At 36.1% G+C, this 25,203-nt stretch overlaps 1 protein-coding gene across 1 annotated transcript in view; it reads left to right on the plus strand.

The window, feature by feature from the left end:
• The window catches only part of ANGPT1 (angiopoietin 1), a gene marked incomplete at both ends in the record, with an annotated part of 153,900 nt that extends 132,232 nt beyond the window's left edge, over nucleotides 1-21,668 (plus strand). The window contains 2 exons of the mRNA XM_084225288.1: nucleotides 12,503-12,633; nucleotides 21,508-21,668. Of these exons, the coding sequence (XP_084081414.1) occupies nucleotides 12,503-12,633; nucleotides 21,508-21,668 (292 nt within the window). The remainder of the gene's footprint in view (nucleotides 1-12,502; nucleotides 12,634-21,507) is intronic.
• Nucleotides 21,669-25,203: the final 3,535 nt, after the last annotated feature.

The raw sequence follows: 25,203 nt of genomic DNA on the forward strand, positions 1-25,203 counted from the left end.
GCTCATGTCTGCCCAGAGAACTGACAGAGCAAGCTTTCATCTGCTGGAAAAACACAAGCAGAAAGTCTTAGAGTGATCCCTGTTTAATCTAGAATGTACATGGTTAAAGTCTCTGAAATCTGTTACCAGCTTCCCAGCCCACCAATGCCAGTGGTTTTTCCCCATCCTTTTATCACTAACAGCTCTACTGGCAAGGTTTCGAGAGCTTGATCCTCAGAACACTTTCTGCACTGATTCACTGTATTTTCAGCAAATACCAGCAAAGTGGTGTGTTATTTTTTGTGAGTTTCCTTCTTTCATGAGTCAGAGTAAAGTGTACCTGTGGGTCCTGAAGAGAATCTGGCAAAAGGATCATCCCAGATTTTTCAGTAGTCATTTATTGCACCAGTCTTTAGGTTCCTTGTTCTCTTGGGTCTGAGTTTTGGGATTTTTTTCCCTGATTTTTTCAAATGAATACTTGATTTAGCTGTCTCTATCTCTAAGGTAATGGTAATAAAAAGTGATATCATTCATTATTTGATCCACAGCAGCAATGCAGCTGATGAGCTAGACCACAAAGCAGAGGTATACACCATGTCTAAAGAGCTGCTAATTTACATAAACCTTCCAACAGATTGTACTTTGAAGGTCAGACCACAAACTTGTTGTGATATCCAATACAGCAAAGTTTTCATTGGTTGGTTGGTCTGCAAAGATCTGCAAGAAGGGCGTACTCAATAACAACGAAAGCCTAATTAGAAAAAGAAAGAAAAGTGCCTGGTACCATACAGAGTTTGGTCTCCAGCCTTCTGTTTCATCAGACCCTAGGGGCTGAAGTGTTTTCAATTTAAAATCAGTGCTGGAACAGCTCAAAACTCTTGACCCAAGTGCGCGTGCACTCTTCATGTTTTGTTTTCTTTTATTTAGAATTATAATTCAGTTGCACTGAAGTAAAACCTCTTTGCACCTACCTCAATGCCATTTGAACCAAAGGAGTCATTACTGTGAATCACAGCTCTTATTAGGTCATGACCTGGGTTTTTAGGGTGAAAAAGGCATGTAAAACATGCTGAGCACTGTTAGCCTGGTCAGTGTGGCACCAGGAAAGGACTCGGATCATAAATGGGTGACAGTCAGTTAACCTTTCACTCATAGATGACTGTTTGTTGGCCACAAATGACGCCAAGGGAGTTGAAATATGTTTTAATAGTCTGTTTATATTTTTCTACCAAGGTCTTAGTGCCACATAACTCATTTTGGCATTTTTTAAACTTAATTTTGCATTAAGAAAACCAAGGAAACAGTGAAGGCAATATTTATTTTTCAAATAGCTATAAACATTTCACAGAAACTCTCTATGCATCAGTCACTTATAAAATTTGTTGCCTTTTCCTAAATACTTGCCCTTATACTGAAAGCCTAACCTTAGTGTGATAATGGAGATAAAAGCCAGAGGATAAGTGTTGCATGTTGTGCAATACAGACACTAATGAGTGAAGGGATCTAGCCAGGCCTGTTGCACACTGTTCAGACTGAAAGTGGGATGTGCTTGTGTATATAAGTACTTTTATTCTACATCTAGTTTCCAATTTAATAAATCTTTAATCAAAAAATTAATAATGCTGGTGTGAAGGATACTATATGAATAAGACAAGCCTTGGCTTTCTCGTCCCCACCTTTTTTCCTTCTTCTCCTCCCCGTCCTCCATTTTAATTTTTTTTTTACTCATTCTGCAATGTACCCAAGTAATTTTTTTTCTTTTAAGCTCATAGTCAGTACTTAGTTGAGGCATCTCAGTGAAGGCCAAATCACTCTTGCTTCATTTTGATTGCACACTCTTTAAGATGACATAAAACCATAAAAAAATTTAAAATATAAGGGTCAGAAAGAGATCATGACAATTATGTTGTCATTAATACTATCTTCTATTGTTTCCATATTTGGAAATTATTGCTTTTTCTGTCACCTCCACAAAGTGATTCTTCAATATCTCTTGCTGTTTACTGATGTCATGAGTCTGAGTACATAGCCACCAGATAAAGCCCTTTAATCTGATTAGAGGAAATTCATAAACTGTGAACTGGCTTATTCATCAGGACTGAACAAGTTCAAACACAGGTAAGAGAAAAAAAATTCTGATTAACTTTTTGCTTTGAAAATAATATTCCCCAAAACACCCTTGCATTTTCCTCTGGGATTCATGCAGTGGGAAGCACACATTTCTTGACATGAATCCCAGCATAAATCTTGAAAATCTCATGCAGAACCCAAAACATTTATTTTAATGTGTTATTCATTAAGTTATTTCTTTACATTGTAGTCTGTTGGCAGCTGCAAACTCATTCCATTCCATCCACACTAAACTAATGCTGTAGTAAGATTTGATGGGTTTATTAGGTCATTAACAACTGGAAAAATTTATAAAACAGAAACTGCAAATGCTGTAACGGGCAGTTTGTCAGCCTCCTCTCCAGGTAACAAGTGACAAGAAGAAACAGCCTCAAGCTGCATTAGAGGACTTTTAGATTGGATATTAGGAGATAAATTTTCTCAGCAAGAATTGTAAAATATTAGAACAGGCTGCCCAGGGAGGTGGTTGAGCCAGCACCCCTGGAGGTATTATAACCTGTGGAGATGTGGTGCTTAGCAACATGGTTCAGTGTGGGCTGGGCAGTGTTGGGTTACTGATTGAGCTTGATGACCCTAAAGGTCTTTTCCAACATAAATTTTTCTATCATTCTATGAATTTGCAAAATACCTTTCGCAGTTTCAATTAACTGTTGTGCCAGTGGAAACATGAGAAAAAAATGTTATTCAACCTAGATGTTTTGTCCAATCCAGTATTTAAATAATTTTTTAGTGGTGATTACATGTTGCACCTCATTCAACATCCAATTTGATTAGAAAAAGTTCAGGTGTCATATTTCAGTCAGGAATTCTGTTAGCAACCAAAAACCTCACAAGAAACCCAAATCAAAACACTAACACCCCTCTCCCCAACCCACATTGACTATATGCTCTTTAGACACATTAATTTCCAAACACCAACTTATCTCATTAAGATTAATATAATTTTTTAACATAAGTCTATCTATGATATTAGTAATTTTTTTAGTTACTTATGATTAATGACTTTCAATTAAGTGAACTGTGTGATAAATATTTTACTGTGGCCTGTAAATGACATTTCTCAGTGACACTGCTTGGTAAGGAAAACCCAGTATCTCTGTGGTAGCCATCAAGGTAAAAGTAAGCATGAACAGCATGCTGATACATGAAGCTTTCCATTTCCATTTTATCTAAAACAGTTAATTAGGATAATGTATAACCTATGTGAATGACAGTGTATAATTAATGTCAACCTCAGTACAACTAAAGCATAGATTTATGAAATCCACTATTACAATATATCTGCACAGATTTCAACAAACTATATTTATGAGAACTTTGGAACTTCCAAGCGTATTTTGGAAGAAGTACTAAGTTTAAATTTTACTGTAGTTTTGTGGGTCTCTTTTACTGGATTTTCAAACATGATTAATCAATTTAAAGATAAATCAAATTTCCAACAAATGTTCACTGAACTTTTCCACTAACTTCAATGTCTGTAAAACAGATCTTTAAATAAGGATATACAAACACCACAAGCTTCAGCAATTCAGTAAAGATAAGCATCAGAAGGTCTGATTACTTATATAAACCTTAAAAACTTTAAAAATATTACTTTCTCTGTAGAGTCCCTGTATTTCTGTGCTGAAAAAATCCCTTAAGAATCAGTTTTGGCATTTCTGCTGTTGGCTTCAGCCAAACCCAGGAAGTCTCTTTGAGTAGGGAGAAAAAGATTTTTTTTATTTTAGGTTACATTTTCAATTACGCAAATTTTTCTAACCTTGTCTTTGTCCATGGGCTGGGAAAAAGTTCAGATACCTTCTAATTTTGTATTTTATTTTTTAAGACATTCGTCAATCTTCCATGATATAAAAATAATTTGCATTATCATTTAGCATAGTTCAGTGTTTATAAGTCCATTTAAAACATTGATCATCTTGTTATTTCAAGCCTGAAGTTAATTCAGCCTCTACATTTTATAAATTAATGTTGTGTTTTATAGAGCCATGAATCAGGACAAAAGTGGTAGTTTCTACAGCAACTGGAAATCTTAGCATTTATATAGCTGGTGAGAGAGTGAATTTTTTTTCTGTAGCAAGAATTTAGCTTTCATTTAATAAAAAATGTAATAAATCTAATAACTGAAAAGTTTCATTTCAGGTTTGCATGAGAAGAAAACATTGGTGGGTGATTTAGTTTTAATAAGTATTGTGTTGAAAAATAGTTTTAACAGAAAATGGCAGTAGCAGATTAATGTATCTCTTCTGTGCTGTATTTGGTGAGAGATTAGAGTAGAGGGAATTATTTCTATTCAACACATCATTGTGATAGTAGCCCTAAGTATGTTTCTGTTTCTGTTAGCAGTAAAACCCAGCGTTACCGTATGTTTCCTCTCCATCACCACTATGCTACTGACATCAGCTGCAAACCTAGCAGCTCACACTGCCAGGGACTTTCTGTGGCTTCTGTAGCATGTATTTCAAGTAATAGAAGCATATGTTTGCCTGTTCACTGTCCAGAATAAACATATTTTTAAACACTTGTTGCAAACCATGACAAAGCACCGTTTGTCTGCAGGCAGCAGTGTGACAGGCCGTGTGCTGTGCGTTAGGAAAAATGATCCCAATGTCTTTTAGTTATCCAATACTCAACAAGTACAGTGCTTTCCTCAATTCTTAATCTATTAATCAAATTCAATATAGAAAAATAAATTTGTTCATTTTATGCAAAAACTCATGATCAGTACCACATCCAGGATTACTAGACTATTTTATATTTTTATGGGGCGTGCAGATGTGTTTCTTACTCACGGCTGGGTTGTTTGCTTGTTCACAGTCCAGAGTAAACCTATTTTTCTCCTTTGATCTGTCAGGTCTGAAGTTCAAACACAAGCTAAACTTCCATGGGCTCTTAGAGATAGAAAACAAGTTTTTCAGTTAGCAGTATGCAATTCCTGGGAAGGATCCCTCTACTATAAAGCATTTGTTGTCCCTTAGACAGGTTGTACTGCAACAATTCCAAAGGCAAACTGATCATATTAATTTTTAGCTGTATTTCATATTCACATTTTATCTTTAAAATTGGCAGATATATGTTCTTACTTTGGATATATTGAATTAATATTTTTTGGCTGGCACATTTCAACTGTCTCAACAGGAGAATGGGCAAGGAGCAGCAGTGATGCCAAACAATAATTACACGAGTGAACCATTGCTACAAAGCAACCAAGGAGAAATACAGAGGTTGTCTTACACTTCTCTACAGGAAATGTAGAAGGAAATTATTTTCATGTGCAGGCAGCAAGAATATTAAGAGCCAAATTAAAAATCTGCCCAACTTCTCAGAGTTACTTACTGCATTATTCAGGTTTTCAACATTTTACAGAGCCATCATGCCTACTGTTTGCAGTTACAAACTCTATTAGGAATATAATAGATTAAAACTCCATGAATTTACCACGTACACTAATTCTCAATTTTGTACTAAAGATAGGAGTGGGAAAAATGCAGTATTCTTAGGTTTTATGGTTGATATTTCTGGTTTTCTCCAATCAGACACCAAATGTGATATTCCCTTTCTGCTTCTCTTTTGTTACTTTTGAATCAGTTATTCATTCAAAGACAGGCAGCAATTAAAGGTGGTGAATATTTCTTGCAACTCAATTAAAAGAGTTAAGAAGAGCTCAAAATTTGTGAGCAGTGGTGTTTTTGTCATCTTTCTTCCTATCTTGTTTCTTCAATTTCTCCAAAGTATTTTCCTTTCTTTTGGGGTAGCTTTTAGTTTACTTCTAATAATTATTTACCTCATATTGTGTTGCATTCTTGCTAGCTAGTTAATCTTGATTCATGATTTTAAAAAAATTGTGCATTGATTTAATTTAATTTGTTTTCATAAGGAAAATATGAAATGTCCTAATGAAATCAAAATATTTCCTCCTCTCCCTTTCAAAGAAAAAATAAAGTTTGTGCTTAAGAAGACGTTTTATTTCCTAAAAAAGGAAAAGGATCCAAATGGGTGCCCAGGCTGACTATCTGTAAGCTGGACAAGGGCAATGACTAAAATGCTTTGACTCTACAGTCTGACAGAGTTCAAACTCCCGGGGATCTCCCTGGTCACTGCAGATGGCTCATGCTCTATCTCCAGCCAGGAGATGATCTTTCCACTGATTTTAAAAGCTCTCAGGCACAAGGGATTTTTCCCTTTATCCTTTAGTGGGAGTACTAAATGATGGAAAAGTTAGGGTATATTGGTAAAATACCAGGGTCATGATTCCCAGATAGTTCCCGCATTATATTTAGTCCCATGCTTAGCCAGCTCTTGGCAGACATTTCAGTTTCAACCTCAGTGACAGCAGTATTTCTCTAGAGTGATTATGTACATTTTTTTTCTCCTGTTCACAACATGTTATCATTGAATTATCATTGAATTGAATTCTCTTTATTACAGAGGTGATTTTGCTATTCATGGACAACTGTTACCATTGGGAGGCTTGGTGAGAGTTTGCAATATTTTCAGGAAAAGGTTCATTGGCAAGAATTCTACCTAGCAATATTTAATGTAGACATGAAGTCTTATTAATTGGTAAAAAAGGGGATTTGATTCCCAAATAATTAATCAAAGCATTTTTGAGGGAAAACAACCTCCAAATCTGAACTTAAAATGAAGCTGCTCCCTGGTTTTGTTTTCTTTTATTTCTTACTTAGAATTATTACAATTGATGTCTAGACTTAAGAGTATCCTAAGTATAATCTCACACTGGGTCCACCTAAGTGGTTGCAGTCCAGTGGGCTTTGGTTCACAAAGGGACTTAATCACCTAAATTCCATTATGAATGGAATTGTTTGACTAACACAGCATTTCATGAAACTCTACCAACTTCAGCATCTTTACAAGGGGGTTTAGTTTCAAAAACTTAAGCTATCTAAAATTTAGAGGCAGCTGTGAACCAGATGGAAGATGCAAGTTAAATCCTTCCTCAACCTCAAACATTTCTAAACCAGAGGGCACAGTAATGTCAGTCACATGGGTTCTAAAAACAAAGATGTTTTTCACATGCCTAACCTGCAAGACATACTGAAGTGGTGACCACTAGGTTAGAAGGACTGAGATGTAGGTGCCCTCTGCTCTTGTCAAAGTTAGGAAAAAATAAAAACCCAGTGAGGAGAGAGCTCAGAAAAGGGAACTCTGGGTACAGGATTCTGATCCCCATGCAATTATTTTTTCCATGATCATTTCCATCAAAATTGACAATCCCTCCTTTGGGAAGGGATCAGAATCTGGGATTCCCTCTTGCCATGTGGAATGAACAGGCTGAAGAAAGGACATTTTAGGCTGAAGAGACAAAACTGAAGTGAGAATTTGGAGGCATCCCTTTAAAGTATTTCCCAAAGGCAAGCTTTGATATGTTCCTCTCCATTTATCATGCTGACTCTTTTAAATCTTACTTCAAGACTCTTGTTTCTCTCTATTTAGCTGTTAAGGATATTGGGCCATTACTCATGTTTATGAATTCCAGTCAAGGAGGTTTCTGCTCAGATTTTTAGCACTATGGCAATGGTGAAATTTGCTCTTAACTCAGCATATTCAAGAGATGCACACTGAGGTAGTTGAGATGATTCTCTACATCTCTTGATGATGGTTGCTCATGTTTGCAATAAATTATTATCTTGTTTGTTTGTTTACAGACAAAGTATTTCTCACCAACAAAGCTGGATGTGACTTAGCTGTTTCATTGAGAGACTGATAGAAGTAAAGGACTGAGTGATCTCTAGCAGCTCTAATGGAAAAAAAAATAGAGAAAATTTGCTAATATTAAATTCTGGGAGTTTTATGGAACCCTTACTCATTCTAGTAAAAATAAATAAATGAATACAAAGTTTAAGGTTCGATGCTGATATATAAAGGACTGCATCAGAAACTATTTCCTATACTTTTAGCACACAACTTTTTCACATGGATTTATGATAGCATTTTATTTTTCAGAAATTTTTATATCTCATTCTGTACGTTGCAATTTTCACAGCTGCATGTTGCAGAACTATATCATCTTAATTTTTTTTGTTATTTATTTGGAATCATCCCAAGTTTATCCATTAAAGTCTTTAAACATGACATGATGATAGTTAAGCTGTATTTATTTGAAAGAATGTGAGTTCATCTAATCACTGCAAAAGCAAAAATTTCTGATGCAAATTTAAAATGTCTTTTCAGGCTGTCCTGCAGTTGTTTATGTAATATTTTTAGATCTACTCTTTGCACACAATATACCTTACTTCTGTTTCAAGGGACTGCAGATAGTCAAGTTGTGTCACAGTAAGAATGATGAAAAGCAAAACATCCTTAAGCATTCTTCTTCACCATCTGGGAAGTGAGATCCCAAGCTGTCAATACTATAATATCACCAGAAAAAAATGCAGAATGCTCCTAACATCCATGCTAGACAAGATGTAACAGTTGCAATATTTTAAAAAATCTGTTGTTTCTTCTTAAGTACATCAACTATGAAAGTTGCTAGTTTCTAAATGAGGGCTTCTTTGTTCCTCATAGTGAATTTAAAATGTCATAAAAAATTAATCAGAAGTTCTGAAAGATTTAAAATACAAATGCAATATTTCTCTCATTCTTATTTATTCATTATTTAATCACTATTGCTTATTTGTTGCTTTTTCAGTTTCATTGTCTGCAGATAAAATAGATTTGGTTCTGCTTATACAAACATGAATTTACTTCTCCTGCCTATTGTGTAAATCAGAGCAGCCCCTTCTTTCCTTGATCAGAATTTCCCAGCTGTGAGCAAATGGGGAGACTGAAAGTGTACCCTTTAAAATGTTCTTTGACTTCTAATCAGTAATGAGTGGCTTTTATTCCTAACTTCCTTTCCTTTATCTCCAAGAACAACCAAGAGGAACTATACCCTGAATCGCCATTTTTCTAAGGGGGGGAAATTGTGTCCTAGAAGTTATTTGAAGTTTGCTTTAAAGGTTCAATCCTACCAATCTGAATCTGAGAATACTGAATAACTAAGTAAATCCAAGTAGTAAGATGTCCATTGCTCCTGGGAGCTAAGGAGCTTGTCAGTTGCCCTGCTGCTGTGCAGTCTCAAGCCAGACTAGTTTGGACCTGCTTGGCTTGAGCTGAAAGTCCTGATTGCTTCAGGACCAGCTCAGGGTTTGGACTGAGATCTGATTTTGGTGTAAAGTAGTGCCAACTTTACAGTGGCATTTTTTTCCTGCTAGGCAATGCCAATCCAGGGAGAAAAGCCCAAAGAAAGAAAGAAAAGCCCAGAATTACTGTTTCAGCTGTGGTTCATCTGCACATGGCTGCAGTATGATAAGCACACTGGAGTTCAGAGCCAAGTTAATCTTTATTCTTTTAAAGTCACTGGAGACCTACTAGACAAATTGTGTTGAGGAATAGTCAAACATAACTGACAAGATCTAAATCTGTGATGAGTGGAATGTTTGTAAAATATCAGGGAAAGTAAAGAGCTTGTAAATAATCCTAATGCCCTCACCCTTCGGGGAAAACATTGAATACCAAGTAATATTCTTTTCTTTATGTTTTATGTTTTCTTAGATTGTTCTTTTTTTTTATTGGACTAAGTGGGTTTTATAGTGTTGATTGCTAATAAAAAGCTCTGGCTAACCTTGTCTTTCTTATTTAAGTAAACAGCATTTTCTTTTTATACTAACTTTATGAGGCTTCTGTGAGTTTTGGTGTGGCTGATATAATGAGGATGTACAGCCATTTAATCTCAGATCATAGATATCATGTGACAAAATAATGTTTCTATCAACACAACCTCAGAGAAGTTTATTTTGTTCTGCAAAATATTAGGCACAGCCCAAAAACGAGGCAAAAGTCCAATGAATGAAGATGGGATCAATTCCAGCCTTTCATTTGTATTAAACAAAGGAATGGACATGTGCAAAGACAGATCTTAGATTAATCTTGTCTAAAACAAACATCCTTTGATAGATTAACATGGTCATTGCAGGCTAATTTCCACCATGACTGGGCAATAGCATAATGCAGTGACCTTCCTGAATTCCTGTTCCTGGGTTGTTTCTTGTTAAGTTACAAAGGATTTTCACAGCCTTCTATTGAGTCTTACACTTGGCCTTATCTATTTTTATGCTATCAGAAGGTATTTGACTATGCATGATATTTGTATTTAATCCAAAAATTTTTGTATGTTTATGTGTGTGTAGTTATCTATCTTTATATACAAAATTAGTTATCTATCTATAGATACAAAATTTGCTCTTAGGATTGAGTCTAAAGGTATTTAATCATCAGCCTCAGTCATGTAACAATCAAAATTAAAATCAAATTAAGGTAGGCAGTGTAACAACTTTAAAAGGATAAACCTGACAATTCCTTTTTTAATTAATTTTTTTATTTTTAAATATTCATGCTTAGCATCCACTGTCTCCATTTTTAGAGTTGAACAAAGGACACATAGGAAGATATTCACTGAACATTAGGTGAAGTTCACATCAGTCTACAAGTGTGAAACTCTGTAGATCGCTCAGATCTGGTTCTGTGCCTTCACATTTTGAGTAATCTCATCAGATATCCTGACAAGGCTTTTCTGTAATGAGTTTCTGTGACAAGTTTAATCCAATTCACCTTATTTGGACCTAATAGTCACCCACAGATGTATGCAAAACAAAAAAAAAAAAAAACAAAACCCAAACTATAGCAATGAAAACCAGCAGCCCTGCACTTGATAAAGGAAAGCTGCCATATGGTGCCCTGGCTCTCATAAGCAGAATTCAGCTCCAAAGTTCTGTGGGAGAAGTGGGTTTTTATTTAAATCTCTGTCTTGGGACAGACTCTTCTCATCTCAGAAAAATGCCAATGGTTTAACTACTGCTCCTACTGTAGGCTAGAAAGGTCAGGGATGTCCTCTACTCCTGCTGTTAATACTGTGAACACTGTATTAACACGTAAACAAATGGATGATGACACTCTGGTAAAGGCATTTACTCTTTTATTCACACAAAGTAACGAGATAAAAAACAGCAGAGAGGCAGCGACAGTCAGTGACTGCCATCTGCTCTCCTTGTTCACTCTGTGGCAGAAGTTGGGAAAACTTTTTCTAGTAAAGCACTCCCAGGTAAATCACAGAGAGAAGCAGACACCTCTCCTGCTTATGTCCTGCCCCTGTTCTTGTAACTCCTTATGCATTTTATATTTGATATTGAAAAGATATATTTGCCCTTCTGCAAAAACCCTAGAGGAAACAGAACAGACGTCTCTCACTTCAGTGAGAGTATCCCACTACTTACAAATCATCTTCTTGGTTAGCCTTGTGGCTGATTTATTCCTAGCCTGTAGATTCAATGAGAGGGGAGGGATGTGTCTTCCTCTCTTATTTGCTCCAGTGGCTATAGAGCTTGCTCCTGAGTGTAAGGATTGTGGCTCCAAACTTCTCCAGTGACACTGAGATCCTCTCCTCTCTCCTCTCCTCTCCTCTCCTCTCCTCTCCTCTCCTCTCCTCTCCTCTCCTCTCCTCTCCTCTCCTCTCCTCTCCTCTCCTCTCCTCTCCTCTCCTCTCCTCTCCTCTCCTCTCCTCTCCTCTCCTCTCCTCTCCTCTCCTCTCCTCTCCTCTCCTCTCCTCTCCTCTCCTCTCCTCTCCTCTCCTCTCCTCTCCTCTCCTCTCCTCTCCTCTCCTCTCCTCTCCTCTCCTCTCCTCTCCTCTCCTCTCCTCTCCTCTCCTCTCCTCTCCTCTCCTCTCCTCTCCTCTCCTCATTGCAGCCCTTGTTGCAGAGCTCCAGCTCCTAGCTCATGGTTGTGGTTTCAACTAGTTGAAAGACTCCTTTAAAAAAAAGAGATGTTTTGCATTGCAAATTATGAAGACTTTTGTGGCTTGAACTCTAAGTTATTCTGCATTTGTCACTCAGAGACAGCTTTGGTAGAACTGAGTTGTTGGCTTGTGGAATTAAAAACTCTAAGGCTGCTAAAATCCTCTTCCAAGCCCAGGCATTAATGACATGACACCTGTTAACTGGGGCTGCTGTTTCTGTGCCACAGTAAAGAAACAGTAAAGGAACCAGCTACTTGAGTACTCAGCTATTCTGTTAATGTATTCCAGACATCTGGGCACCTCTTCTCACTCCTCCTCTCTCACTCCCTCCACTTTTTTGCCTTTCCAGTTCTGATTCCTTGAGCTTGATTCTACTCTGGAGGAAGAACTGTGTGCCACTACAGATACACTGAAAAACCCTAAATGTCCCCTTTTCACACGTGAAACAACAGAGAGATTGAGACAAAACACAAGAGATTCACGAATTTTCTGGGTGCACTTTATACAGTGCCAACCTGATATGGAAAAAATCTGAATCTCTTATCTTTCTTAATATTTCTTTTCTATTTTGGTGACCCTGATTGTTTTCCCTTGTTGTTTCAGGCTTTATTTAAAAGGTCACAGTGGAACTGCTGGAAAACAGAGTAGTCTGATCTTGCATGGTGCTGAATTCAGTACAAAAGATGCTGACAACGACAACTGCATGTGTAAATGTGCTCTCATGTTGACTGGAGGTGAGTACAACTGACTGAAAATATGGAATATTAATAGGAATTACTGTGTTTTCCTAAAGCAGCCATGGACGGAGTTGTATCATGGATGTATAAGTCCTGAGTGAAAACTTATTTTATTATTATACATATATTGTCATTATGCCAATACCTCTAGATTCCTGACAGCAGAGAAAAGCTTATCCAGAGATGCAGTCAGTATACTTCTGCACTGAAGCTGTTGTGACAATGTCAAAGAGGAAAGCATAAGTTAGTATAATTGTTTAGGCAAGAAAGGCAAAATAAAAAAGAAAAAAATGAAAGATTAAAAAGGTGAAAAGAAGTTTGTCAAAAGGTGGACAATCAACCAGCAAAAAAAGAGAGAAATGACCAGTAATAGATATTAGATGGCAAAGTTTAGAAACAATCAGAGTCTAGACTTGTAAGACATCATCTATTTCACTTAGGGATGTGATTCTGTTATTAGGATATTTAGAATGGTTAAACTTTCTCTGTTAGGAGAGCATAATGCATAAAGACACTAAATGAGTAATTCCCTCAGCTGTGAAAGACCAGACCTGCAATCACCTGTTTAAATCTGGAAGGTTTAAGCTGATTTCCTTTGCGAGCTAAGTCAAACTACAGAAGAAAAGAAAGAAGAGCTGAGATGGGGAAGAGCACAGACAAGTTACACTGGGACAGTTTAAAGTCCCAAGTCAATCTGACTGCCAGCAAATATTGTGTATATGATTGGTACTTTTTCCAAATATAATGTATATGATTGGTACTTTTTCCAAATATAATGTATATGATTGGTACTTTTTCTCTCCAGCACAGAGAATAAATATCTGAGATTATCTCTCCATTCAGACTCCTAATGTTCCTAAGAGTGAGAACTTTCTCTGGCAAATGATAATTATTCCTAGTACCTGTATGGTCAAGCTCATTTTTATCTCTAGAATACCACATTACAGCAGAAAGCTTAAATTGGTGTTCTTTGGTTTACTGACTGCATACAGGAAAGCCCCTTTCTGATCTTCACATCTGATCTTGTTTGGAGACTCTCTTTCAGTGACTTCTAACTTTCCTGGAAAAAGTCCTGTAGCATGTAAATTTTTAAGTATTTTGGATCAGACTGTTAAAATTGTATTAATTGTGGTTGCTGGCACTCTGAGTTCAGCTCAGGCCACATCCAGACACATGTGAGCCTCTAAAGCAATCATCTGCTAACAGAAGATGGTTTCCCATCACTGAGAATTTATGTCACATGCACTGTCCAGTTCTGCATTCTCTTTTTCCAGTTGGGAAAGTCTTTAGTGGCCAACTTTTCAAGCTCCTCTAACTTCTTCCAGGAATATCATATCAGAAGTTATCATGGGACAGTAGACATGTGATAAGACACTACCTTTCAATTTCTATAAAAAATAGAAGCTAACCAGATCTGGAGACAGATAGTGGATAAGAAGTCAGTAGATTATTTTCATTAATCTGTTGATTAATTAAAATAATCTACTGATTAATCTACTAATCTACTAATTCTTTCCCTTTGGAGAACATGCTAAATTAAATTGCGTTACTTCCAGGGCAGGGCAGGGTCAGGGGAAGCTCCTGAGTGTGAGTTGTGCTGAAGTGCAGACTCATTTGTGTATCTGAGCTGCCTGGAAACACCTCTGCTCCCAGGCAGCTCCTTCTGGGAGCTGAGGCTTTATTTTCCTGCTCTGAGTTCTATGACAGGTCAACACCCTGCTAAGTCAGTGTGCTGTTGAACAACCTTTCCACAAGGTTCACATTCATATTGCTGCAGCATTCCTGTAAATGAACAGCTTAGCCACATATTGGAATTTACTGGTACCAAATGAAATGAATAGGGAGGAAGGGGGTGAATTACCAAAGGCTGAGGAAACCACAAGTTTAGCAAGTCACCACACAGTAGAAGGAGGTGCAATTAGCCTTTGGAGACAGATGAATCTACTCTTTTGGATTAGACTCTCACTACTGTTCCTTTGGAGACTGGTTGTGCAGTGCTGTAATTTGTAGTTCCTCAAGAAAGACTTTAATCATACTAGAGCTCTCCTCAAACACTCTGCTATGCTTTTCTTCTTGAGAAATATCAGAATTTAATTAAATACTAAAATATCTTTTTAGGGAGTATGTTTCAGCTTTCTACCAGACAAAGACTAATTTAGAAAAGTAGCAATGATAACAGGTTTTGGAAAACCTCCCCTTTTTTTTTTCCCCCAAAAAAGATATCAGAATGTTAGTTTTGGCAACATCACAGAGAGCTCTTCAATGATGAATGGTATGAAATCTGCAGGCAAGTTTCTAGCTATCTTGACAGTTTGGGTGACTCTGTTATCTCTATGAGGTGAAATGAATATATTTATGTCAGGAATAAAGGCTTAGATAAGCCAAGGCTCAAGACTGTGATATGGTTATAATCAAGGCTGAAAATAAAAATGTAAGGAAAACACACATTTCTCTCTGTGATCTTGCTAGTTGTCAGTTTTATTTGGTCTATATCATAACTATTCTTCTCTCTCCTCCTATATCTCATCCCTCTTCCCTGGAATCAGAAATTAAATACTGGGAGAATAGTACAGAAGCACCAACAGTGTATTTTGTGTGTGCCTTTCTTGTCTTTTAAAGAGCCATGCTATAATGCTTGGCTCTATCTTTACATGGATTTTAGGGAATGCCTTCAAAATCATGTGTATGAGCTGGATTCTTAACCCCTCTAAACTGTCATCATATTTAAATATTTTAGGTGTTTTTTGTGACTTGGAAAATTTAATCTAAGCATGTTTGTTTTACTTTAAAGGAATACAAATCATTCATTCATATAAATTCTTCCATTTTTCAATATCTCAGGCCAGTAAACTAAAAATTTTAAAAAAAGTTTCTATATATATGTATAGTTCCATTTTATTTTAAGCCTTAGTCTGCAGAGTGCCCCAATGAGTTATGTACACAGCTTTTTTTGGAAGAAACAGCACTAAAAATGCAACAATCTGTCACCAGAACAAGCCTATGAGTAGAAGTCCAAAATGCTTGGATTTCCAATACAGCCCTTAGCATTTAACCCCTCTGGGTCATATTCTTGGACCAAATTCCCATCTGTTCTGCCAGATACCACCTGTCAGCTGAGCCCCAAATTGTTTGTGAAGTTGTTTTCAGTCACTGGAATGTGACTTATGGTATCTTGGCCCACTGAGAAAGAGTTTTAAGGTGATTTTCTTTGTCTGGAATTGGCTGCTGTCTGAGGTGTTCACAAAGACATTTACCTTGCTTCAAGTGAGAATACTGCTAAAATTCTGATCCCTAAATTTATTTGACAAAGACAGGGAGACTTTCTAGATGTCTTTCCAGGTTTGAAGCATAGATGACTGAACTAAATTGTTTGTTTTATTTTACTGGAAGTAGAGGTCCATCCAGCTGGAGTCTCCTGTCTCTGACAACAGGCATAAGAACAATGCAAATAAATTATACCTCCCTTGAGTATTTTCTCAGTATCTTTTGAATCTCAAGGGCTTCCTGAGGCAGAGAAATATGTATTTATTAAACCCATATTAATTCAGCCTCAATAGATTTCTCATCTATTAAGTCAGAGGCTGCTCAATGACTCCAAAACCATATTGCATTCACTGCCTGTTTTTTCACTGCTTTTTTCTCCAAGTGATGAATTTTATGAATCTCCGGGCAGAAGGGTATGAAATCTGTCCATACACTCCAATCAGAAAAGCCACAGTTTTTCTTACATTCTCCTTGAAACAAAATATTTGAAAGAAACAATGGCAGGACACTTAAGATTATCCAACCTGAACCCCTGGATATGCACCTAATTACATAGAAAAGCGCCAGTTTTTAATTTTTATGCATATTCCTGCTTTCATAAAGAAATTGCTCAGAAAGCACCATTAATGAAGAAGTACCATTTATATTGCCAAATATTTTTATGAAAAAATATAATCAAATGGTTAGACTATTATTTGATTTTTTGCTTGAAATATTCCAAATATTTAACTATACATGTGATTATGCATAACTTTTAACAAGAACATTACTACATTGGTATGTTTATCAAGGTTAAATATGGGCAGCTTTAATACAGTGTTAGGAGATCTTCAGGAAGTGACTAACTTTTGATATACTAGAGCACAGCCACCAGTCTACAAGTTTCATGTTATTTTTACCTCATAAAAAGGTCCCTATGAAAGGGACTGCATTATCCAGTTGATATGAAAAGCTGATGCCTTTTCATCTTATGTCCTGACAGCTAAATTCTGATTTAATCTTCAGATTGTCAAGTGGTAGTCTGGTCAAACCAATACTCTGAGGAATAAAATAACATAAAAATTTCTTCCAGACATCATTTTGTTCCTTCCCAAGACAGATTTTTCTCTATTTGTTTGTTTCTGCCTTTCTATTAATTTTCAAGATTTCTGTGTATTTCAAGATTTCAATTCTCATGTTAAAATCAGTTACTGAGTTTGTCTACATTCAATACAAGAAAGCTTTGCATGTTGACCAGCTAATTCTATGATAATTTAAATGTGCTCCATCCTGTCATAACCTCTACCATTAGAATAGACATCATTCCTTTCCATTTCTTTGAAAGATTTTTAGTTAATTTTAAATTGTTGGCAATTTTTCTTTCAAATTCTGACTAAACAATCCTGTCTTTCCTTTTATATTCACTCTTTTGGACTCTGTCCCATGGCTCCACTGATAGTTTGAGGTATCATCTGAAACTTCATCCAGAGAAATTGCCTATGAAAAATCAAGCAGCTCCTAAGTATTGCCATCTAACTTTTTTAAACTACACAATATCAGAAACACTGAAATCTTTCCTAAAATAAATTTCTATTTCTATTGAAAATTAAGGTGTATTTGAATATTTTTGGATTAGAAATTTTTCTTATTGGTTTTGTTGCCAAATGCACTAAATTTTATGGACAAACCCAGAGGTCTAGAAATAAATATTGGCTTTCCATAGGATCCACTTATTCTGTAATCCATACAAATGTGCCATTCAGACAAACATTATTGGATCTTATTAAATGGCCTGCACTGATCCTGCTGCATTTGGAGACATTCAGTGTCCTCAGGAGGGAGAACTGAGATGAGGGAGGAAAGCATCTGCCATCAAATGTGCAGTGTTTAGACAACTATTATTTTAGAATGTAAAAGTCAGCTAAGAAGCTCCCATCAAACCTGAGCAATTATTGCAGTTCCAGCAGCACCAGTCTCACAGTGCATTCATTAATTGATGAGCATTAGGTCACTAAAAAAGAATTTTACATGCATACATGCTTAATTGCAATTTATACAAGCCAAAAAAGCAACTCTGTTAGCTTTGGCATACAAAACCCCTTTTTTAATATTGCTTTTGACAAAGAAGATTATACTTGTCACTTCAGAAAACTATTATAAAAGATGCTTGTGATTTGGTTTTTTTTCTTTTAATATTGTTACTCATTTGAGCAATGCCCTTTCATTAGGTTTTTTTTGCAAGAATTTGTGGAAATTATTTCAATATACATTAATATTTAGTCAAAGATCTAATACAGTAGAGTGTAGTCTGAAGCTCAACTTTCTTAGGTAGCTTAAGCACAAAAATGTATTTATTATTGAAAAGAGCTCACATGAAATTTAACAATTTCCCATTGGTTATAGCAACATGAGTTAAAGACCAAAGCATAACTATATAAATATGTGAACCTATTTTACCTGTTCCAGAAGAACAGCCATCTACAGTGAGGACTAACTTTCAAACAATTTATCTATGCATTATTTAATTTATGTTTGGTCTGGAAAATATATTTTATGACCTAGGGATTTTTCTTACAAACAGAGATGGTAGTGGTGCTTGTACTATAGAAAATATTAGAGGTGGGCTTACTTAAAACATTGAATTGGCCCCCAGTTCAAATACATAATTAGTGACTCTGTGATCACAACATCTTGAAGAAACTGCCTCTCTTTCTGAATAAAATATCTCTTAAACTTTTCATGAAAGCCTTCTTTTTACCATTTCACTTTAAAAATCTTACTTCTGTTATTATTTCCTGCAATGCCCACTCTTCATTTTTGTGCCTGTTTCAAATATCGAATGGAAATTTTTGCCAAAAGATATCTCCAAATTTAAAATCTTACTGCGGTTCAATGACTATACTCATTTGGGAAAGCCATTACCTTGCAGAGAAATATAAACAAGATTATGCATAAGAAAATCCTGTGAACTCCAGGTAATAAGCCAGCATCTGGCTACTGAGGATTTCCTTGGGTCAGACTGTCTCACAGCTCTGGAGCTGTTCAATTTGGTGTTTCCTGCAATGGCAGTGCTGCAGGTATATCCTTTAGAAACCTCTGGTTTATGCTCCCTCACTTCCTCACAGCTACCAAGTCACTGCTTGCATTCCTCTTTCCCTCAGCATGAAAAGCATCTGTAAAAAACTTTTCCTTTTTCATCCATTCAAAGATGTGTTTTGGTGTTGAGACATGCAGTAGAAGTCTTGTGATAATCTGAGGTCCTAAGGGGAGTGAAGGCCATTCAGAGGACTGCAGTGGAGCTTGGAGAGAAATAACCATAGGGAGAAAAAAAGCCACCATGAATCAAAACAGAACAAAACAGAAGAAATAAAAAAAAAAACCAAAACAAAAACAAACAAAAACCAACCAACCAACCAAACAAAAAAACCCAAAAAACCCTACTTCACATAAAAAAAAAAAAAAGACAGTGAGAAGGTAAACCCAAAGTTTTAGTGCAATATTAGAAAACATCTTTAAAATATTCATCCATTCATTCTCACTAACAAGAACAGTACAATAGGAAAAAAAGTTAAGATCATTAAAAAACATGTTGAAATAAATGCTTATTTAGAATTAATATATGATGAGAGGTTGGAGCAAGTCCTCACAAATGTTTTATAAAATTATGTGTCTTTGGTTTATTTCAGTTTTAACACTAATTTTGTATGGCATTACTGAAAACCTTCACCCCAAAAAAGACCATTTTTGCATGTATTCCTGTTCCTTTAAGATGAAATAGTAACTAGGTCAGCTTGCCAGGTCTTCATCCCAACACCATAAACAGAACCCAGCTGTATCTGAGTTCCAGCTTTGAAAAATGAGGATTAGGATTTCTCTGTTTAACTTCATCTTAAATTTCTACAAGATTATACTCTGGTTACAGTAAAACATCAGCTGTACAGCTTTCCCTTTCTTTGGTTATTGCTCCCTTAGGCATAACATTGAAATCAAAGGGAGGACAGCTGTACAAAAATACAAAATTGTCAGAATTTATCTGGCATAAATTCATCCCTCAAGATTTTATTATGAAGTGTTACTTCTTAAAAAAAAAACCAAAACACTAAATACTTTCCAAAATCTTAAGAATTACAAGACTGGAAGCATAAATTACTTGGTTCTGAATACAAAGAACAGAGTAAGCACTGGGTCTGAGGGCTAAACACAATCAGTATCATATCAGTGGTAGTGTACTGTAGACTAAAATACTTTCATATAATGCATTCATTACAGGTAGACAAAAGTCTAACCACTAAATGTGATGGAATTGGAGGATTCCCTGGGGCATTGTCTAAAAAGAGCTTGTCACAGTTTAATTCCTTTTCCAGAAGTCAAAGTGGAAAACACACAGAAAATTTTAAATTCTGCATTCTAATCCACAGTGACACCTGCAGAATTCAGTGTGCACTCACTGGATGATCAGGTTGCCACTACCAGGACTGTTAGAAAATGCTTCACAAGGGCTCCTGGGAAGATGGTAATGCTGTGATGTGCAGGCATTTAAATAACAAAAGCAAAAGTCACTACCTGATCTTTATGACCTTATTTGCCTCATGACACAAATGTTCAGTACAACTGCATTCCATGGAAAGATGCATAAAAGCTGTGCTAAAGATTTACAAAATTATAGGTCTCACTATGAAAAAAGTCTCAACAGAAATCTTTCTGACAAATAGAACTCCTAGCCACAGAAGTTAATTCATTTTTGATATTGGGGATATTTGCTTTTTGCAGTCTGGGAATTCATTCTGCCTTTCTCAGTCTGAACTAAGCATCTTTTTCTTACTATACATAGATACTCTGCAAGGTGTTGGAGAGAAAATTCTATTCCCATCAAGGTATCCAGCAAAACTCCCACTACTTTCAGTAGAGTCAGCATGTCACCTAGTTTATATCTGTCAGTTTGTGTTCTGTAGTCCTAGTGTTGCCAAGTTTCATGTTATTTGGAATTTTTCTTAAAACTCTAGGTCCCATGGCAATCTAAAATTCACCTCAACAAGAAAAGATCTTGGAGAGATAAACAAGAGAGTTCACTGATTAATTTCATCTTAAAGCAACAGTTTAAAATAGGACAATGCAGCACCACAATTCTCATAATTCAGTTATGAGAATCTATAACATATATTCTGGAAACAAGAGTAATTGAGAGGTGAACAGTCACACTTAAAACAGTAGAAAATGGCTGGTAAATAAAATCAAATCATGCTTAAACTCAAAACAACAGGTGAAATTATTCAAAATGCTTTCAAATTACGGTATTTTTCTGAGGTTTAAATGAAAAATACAATAGTGTCTGAATATGAAAACCGCTTCATTTGTCTCTCATGTTCTTGCTTTTACTCCACATACTGAAGATAAAATTGGAATGCATTGTGACATAATTACTTTTGCAATTCTGAAATTACATGTGTGCGTTCTCCAGCACTCCTGACTATAGAATAGCACAAAAGAGCAAAAAAGGAAAATATGAAAATAGCACACCAGCACTATTAATGAGCTATTCACCAGAATTTCCTAATCAGCTAAACCTAATACAACAAAGTGAAATATTTAGTGCACTTGGAGTTTAAGATTTTGTCGTACTGGTTTCAGGGTGGTGGTTTGATGCCTGTGGCCCCTCCAATCTCAACGGGATGTTCTACACAGCTGGACAGAACCACGGGAAGCTCAATGGCATCAAGTGGCATTACTTCAAAGGCCCCAGCTACTCCTTGCGCTCCACCACCATGATGGTCCGGCCTTTGGACTTCTGAAGGAATTCCGCAGGGGTCCCGGGAGGAGCCAGGCTGGCAGCGCCCCCAGCAGCAGCACTGGCACAGTCTGAAGGGAAGGGGAAAAGGGCTTCTGAAAGCAGCAAGTAGGGGTGATGCAAAGGGGCTTCGCCGTCTCTCCATCACCTGCAAACACTTCCCAACAGCCACCCCACATTTTGGTTACTGCGGGGACCTTGGTTTAGAAGGAAGTGGCTGAAATGATTTTCCAAAGAACTGGATTTGGCTATTCTGCACAAACTTGGTGCTTGCCAGTGGATGTCTTTCTTCTTTATTTTTTTTTCTTTAAATTCAGCAACAGGATCAGAATTTGAAGAACTGGAACATATCAAGCATGGTCTATTGAGTAGAATGTTATTCAGCAGTGAAATGCCAACATTATACCCATGAAAAAGGATTACAGAGACACTTTTATTAAAACTTTTCTTCAAGCATTCAAGGTGACCACTCCAAATATTGGTTTTCCTAATGAACTGAATTTGAATAGTGGATGGATTTATGTGAATCCCAGAGTCAAATTATTTGCGCAAATAAAATTTTTCGTTAAATACTTTAAGGACAGGTTTCTAATAAACTGAGTCAAACGTATGAATAATGATAAGGATAATAAGCATAAATTCCTCGGTTGCTCTGTAGAGGTAAATCAGGTAATTGGCATAATTCCTGAGCTAGGATTTATAGTGTGATAACAAAAGTAGCTGTGTTTTTAGGTTTTTCCTTTCTTTCATTAAAAGCAGTCTGAATGTCATGTAGAATAATTAATGGAAGGTTTAAAGAATGTGAAATATTATCCAAGAGAAAATACAGGATTTTGCATGGAATTTTTCCATCAAAAAAACATAGGAAGGCAAACTTTTAGAGTATAAAAAAATTACATAAATGCATAGCTTAAGGCAATGGATTAATTTTACAGTATCCTTGCATGTGCGCAATTTATCCTGAATTATTTTACTTTTTTATTACATTTTTGTGAATATCAGAAGCATGCCAGTTCTACACAGTGCTTAGGCTACAACTATAAAAAATACTCATCAGAACTGTATAAAAAATAAAGCATTGTGAACTTGTAAATATCATATATTTCCTGCAACAGTCATTTATTTTGTACAGGCAACCTTGAACCCACGCAAAGGGTGAAAAGCCTCAAAAGGATATAAATATTAAAGAACTTTAGATGACTGCTTACAGGTTGCTAACAAGTAATTTTGTTCTATTAAAATGCTGCACAAGTGTGGGACTATTGGAAAAATTGAAGTCTTCTAATAACAAGCAATAAAGTAATGGGTGGCCTATGAGGGTACAGAGACAGCTCTTTCCATTTACAGCCCTTTTGATTAAGTCATATGAATAAAATCCATTTGGGGAAGTAGTTCACAGTCATTCTACTTTTACTAGAAATGAAATGAAAAATTTTACGCTAGTGCCACTGAAATCAAAATTAACACACTCATCAAATAAATTGGGACCAAGATGGCACACAGAATCTGCATTGGTGGTGAGGTCTGAGGTGTTTGCTCATCTCTTTGTTGCTTTGCTCCCTTTATTAAAGTGTTCCTGAGATGAAGCACAAAAATTGATTATCTGATTTTTATAAAGAGTAATGATAACAGTTTTTTCCCCTAACTTTTTCACCTTTGTTTTTTCTCATTTAGCAGTTTATTTCTGTGGAATAGAGAAAAAAGTACTTGGACATTTTTAAACACCTCTTCCTGAAGATCACAAGGTTGTATTACCACTTAGGGCTATTGCAGCTCCTAAAGTTTATCTGATTGTGTTACAATTTGATGTTTGTTTCATTTTAAGTGGGAAGATTTTTTTTTGTGTAGTTGTATATATTTATATATATATTTGAAATAATCTTGACTAAGGGTTAATTTGAAGTTTTCTGCTGAATAAGTTACCAAACTACTCTTTACGTAGCACTTTCTTCACAGACATGTTTTGTCCCAGTTTCAGCAGGTTTTTCTAACAGTCTTCATTAATGTGCAAAATATGCAGTCTATCTTCCACCACACTCTCAAAAGATAGAGTTTTGCAGGTCTCCAAGTTAAGAATGCCATTTTTGCAGATCCTATTGCAAAAGGCAAAACACATTTAAAATTAAAAGCATGATATTTACCGTTTATTTATCTGGGTTTGGAAAAAAAAAGTGGATTTGATTTCCTATCCTTTATAATAAAATGTTTTAAAAAATTGTGGAGTATGTGATTTTGCTTTGCTCTAAGTATAGCTTTCTGTGACAGGCTGATAACATTTCAAAAGCCACTAACTCTCCATGTAAGAAACAGTAATAAGCTTAGACAGACTGTAGGAAGGGAGAAACTCTAATTCAAGTTTATCCAGTAATTATTATTTCTAACTTTTCATATCCCTACTCCAATATTTTTTATTGAATTTCCTTGATTAAAATCATGGGACTATATTTCTTACCTTTGGTTCAAATCATACAACTCTCTATCAATCTTTAAAATTCAAGATTTCTTTTATTCAACAGACAAAGATGCAAATTGAAATGTCATGGTTTCCTTGCCTTATGATGTGTTCTTCTATCATCTGTTCAATCATGTGTGGCAGTGACAAATCTCCACTGATCTCTTACCCAGAAATTCCCTCTGGTCCATTTGTATGCCTTTTAACACTACAGTGATCAGGTTTAGCATCTCTTTGTCATATAGTATAATTTATCCTCATTTTCTCAGGAATTTTTTCTTAATTGACTTGTTACCTTCCTTCAAGGAAACACAGCTTTTTAAATCAACTCTAAAGGGGCAAGGAACTATAGACATAAAAGCACATTTTGCTCCTAAAGTTGGGTGAATATGTACTGCATAAATTGAAGAGTTGCAATTCCTAAAAATGCTGGACTTGGAGTTGATTTATATTAAAATACTGCTTGCCTTGACAGATAGTAAAAAACTAGTCATTGGTCAGTGGTAATAGTAACTTTACTCTTCCCAGATAATTTCCTGATTTATAAAACAAGAATACACGAAGTTTTGACAAACTAATAGATATGTTTTCCAAAGCATATTGATCCTTAATTTTTAATATCTTTTGAGGCTGGAAATGTTATTTAAATGCACACTTTCCTAAGTGCCCTAGCATCCAGTACTGACCTATTAAGTAGGTAAATCATTTATAATCATTTGTACAACAGTGTCCCAAGATAAAGTTCCTTAAAAAATCCTTCCAGCTATAAAAACAACTTTCTTCTCTGCAGACTTGAAGCTCAAACCACAGCTCTGACCATGCCTCAAATAATCTCGTTTGGGATTGGCACGGCTTCCCCTTCTCCTCTGGGAAGAACAAAACTGAAATAGCAATCACAACAAGAGCTTAATTCTCTAGGTAGGATCAAGCATAATTTACAACCAGACTGTGCTGCAGTTGTGCCAAAAAGCATTCCTACCTACCAGCTTTTCCATGGGCTGGACAGCTCGAGGAGAGAGGCACTAACCCTGAATCCAGCTTGCTGCTGCTGCTGTCTGACTCTCAGCTGTGGTGTGCACACAGACAC

Source organism: Fringilla coelebs (genome assembly GCF_963513975.1).
Source record: "Fringilla coelebs genome assembly, chromosome: 1".
In the NCBI taxonomy this organism is placed as follows: Eukaryota; Metazoa; Chordata; class Aves; order Passeriformes; family Fringillidae; genus Fringilla; species Fringilla coelebs.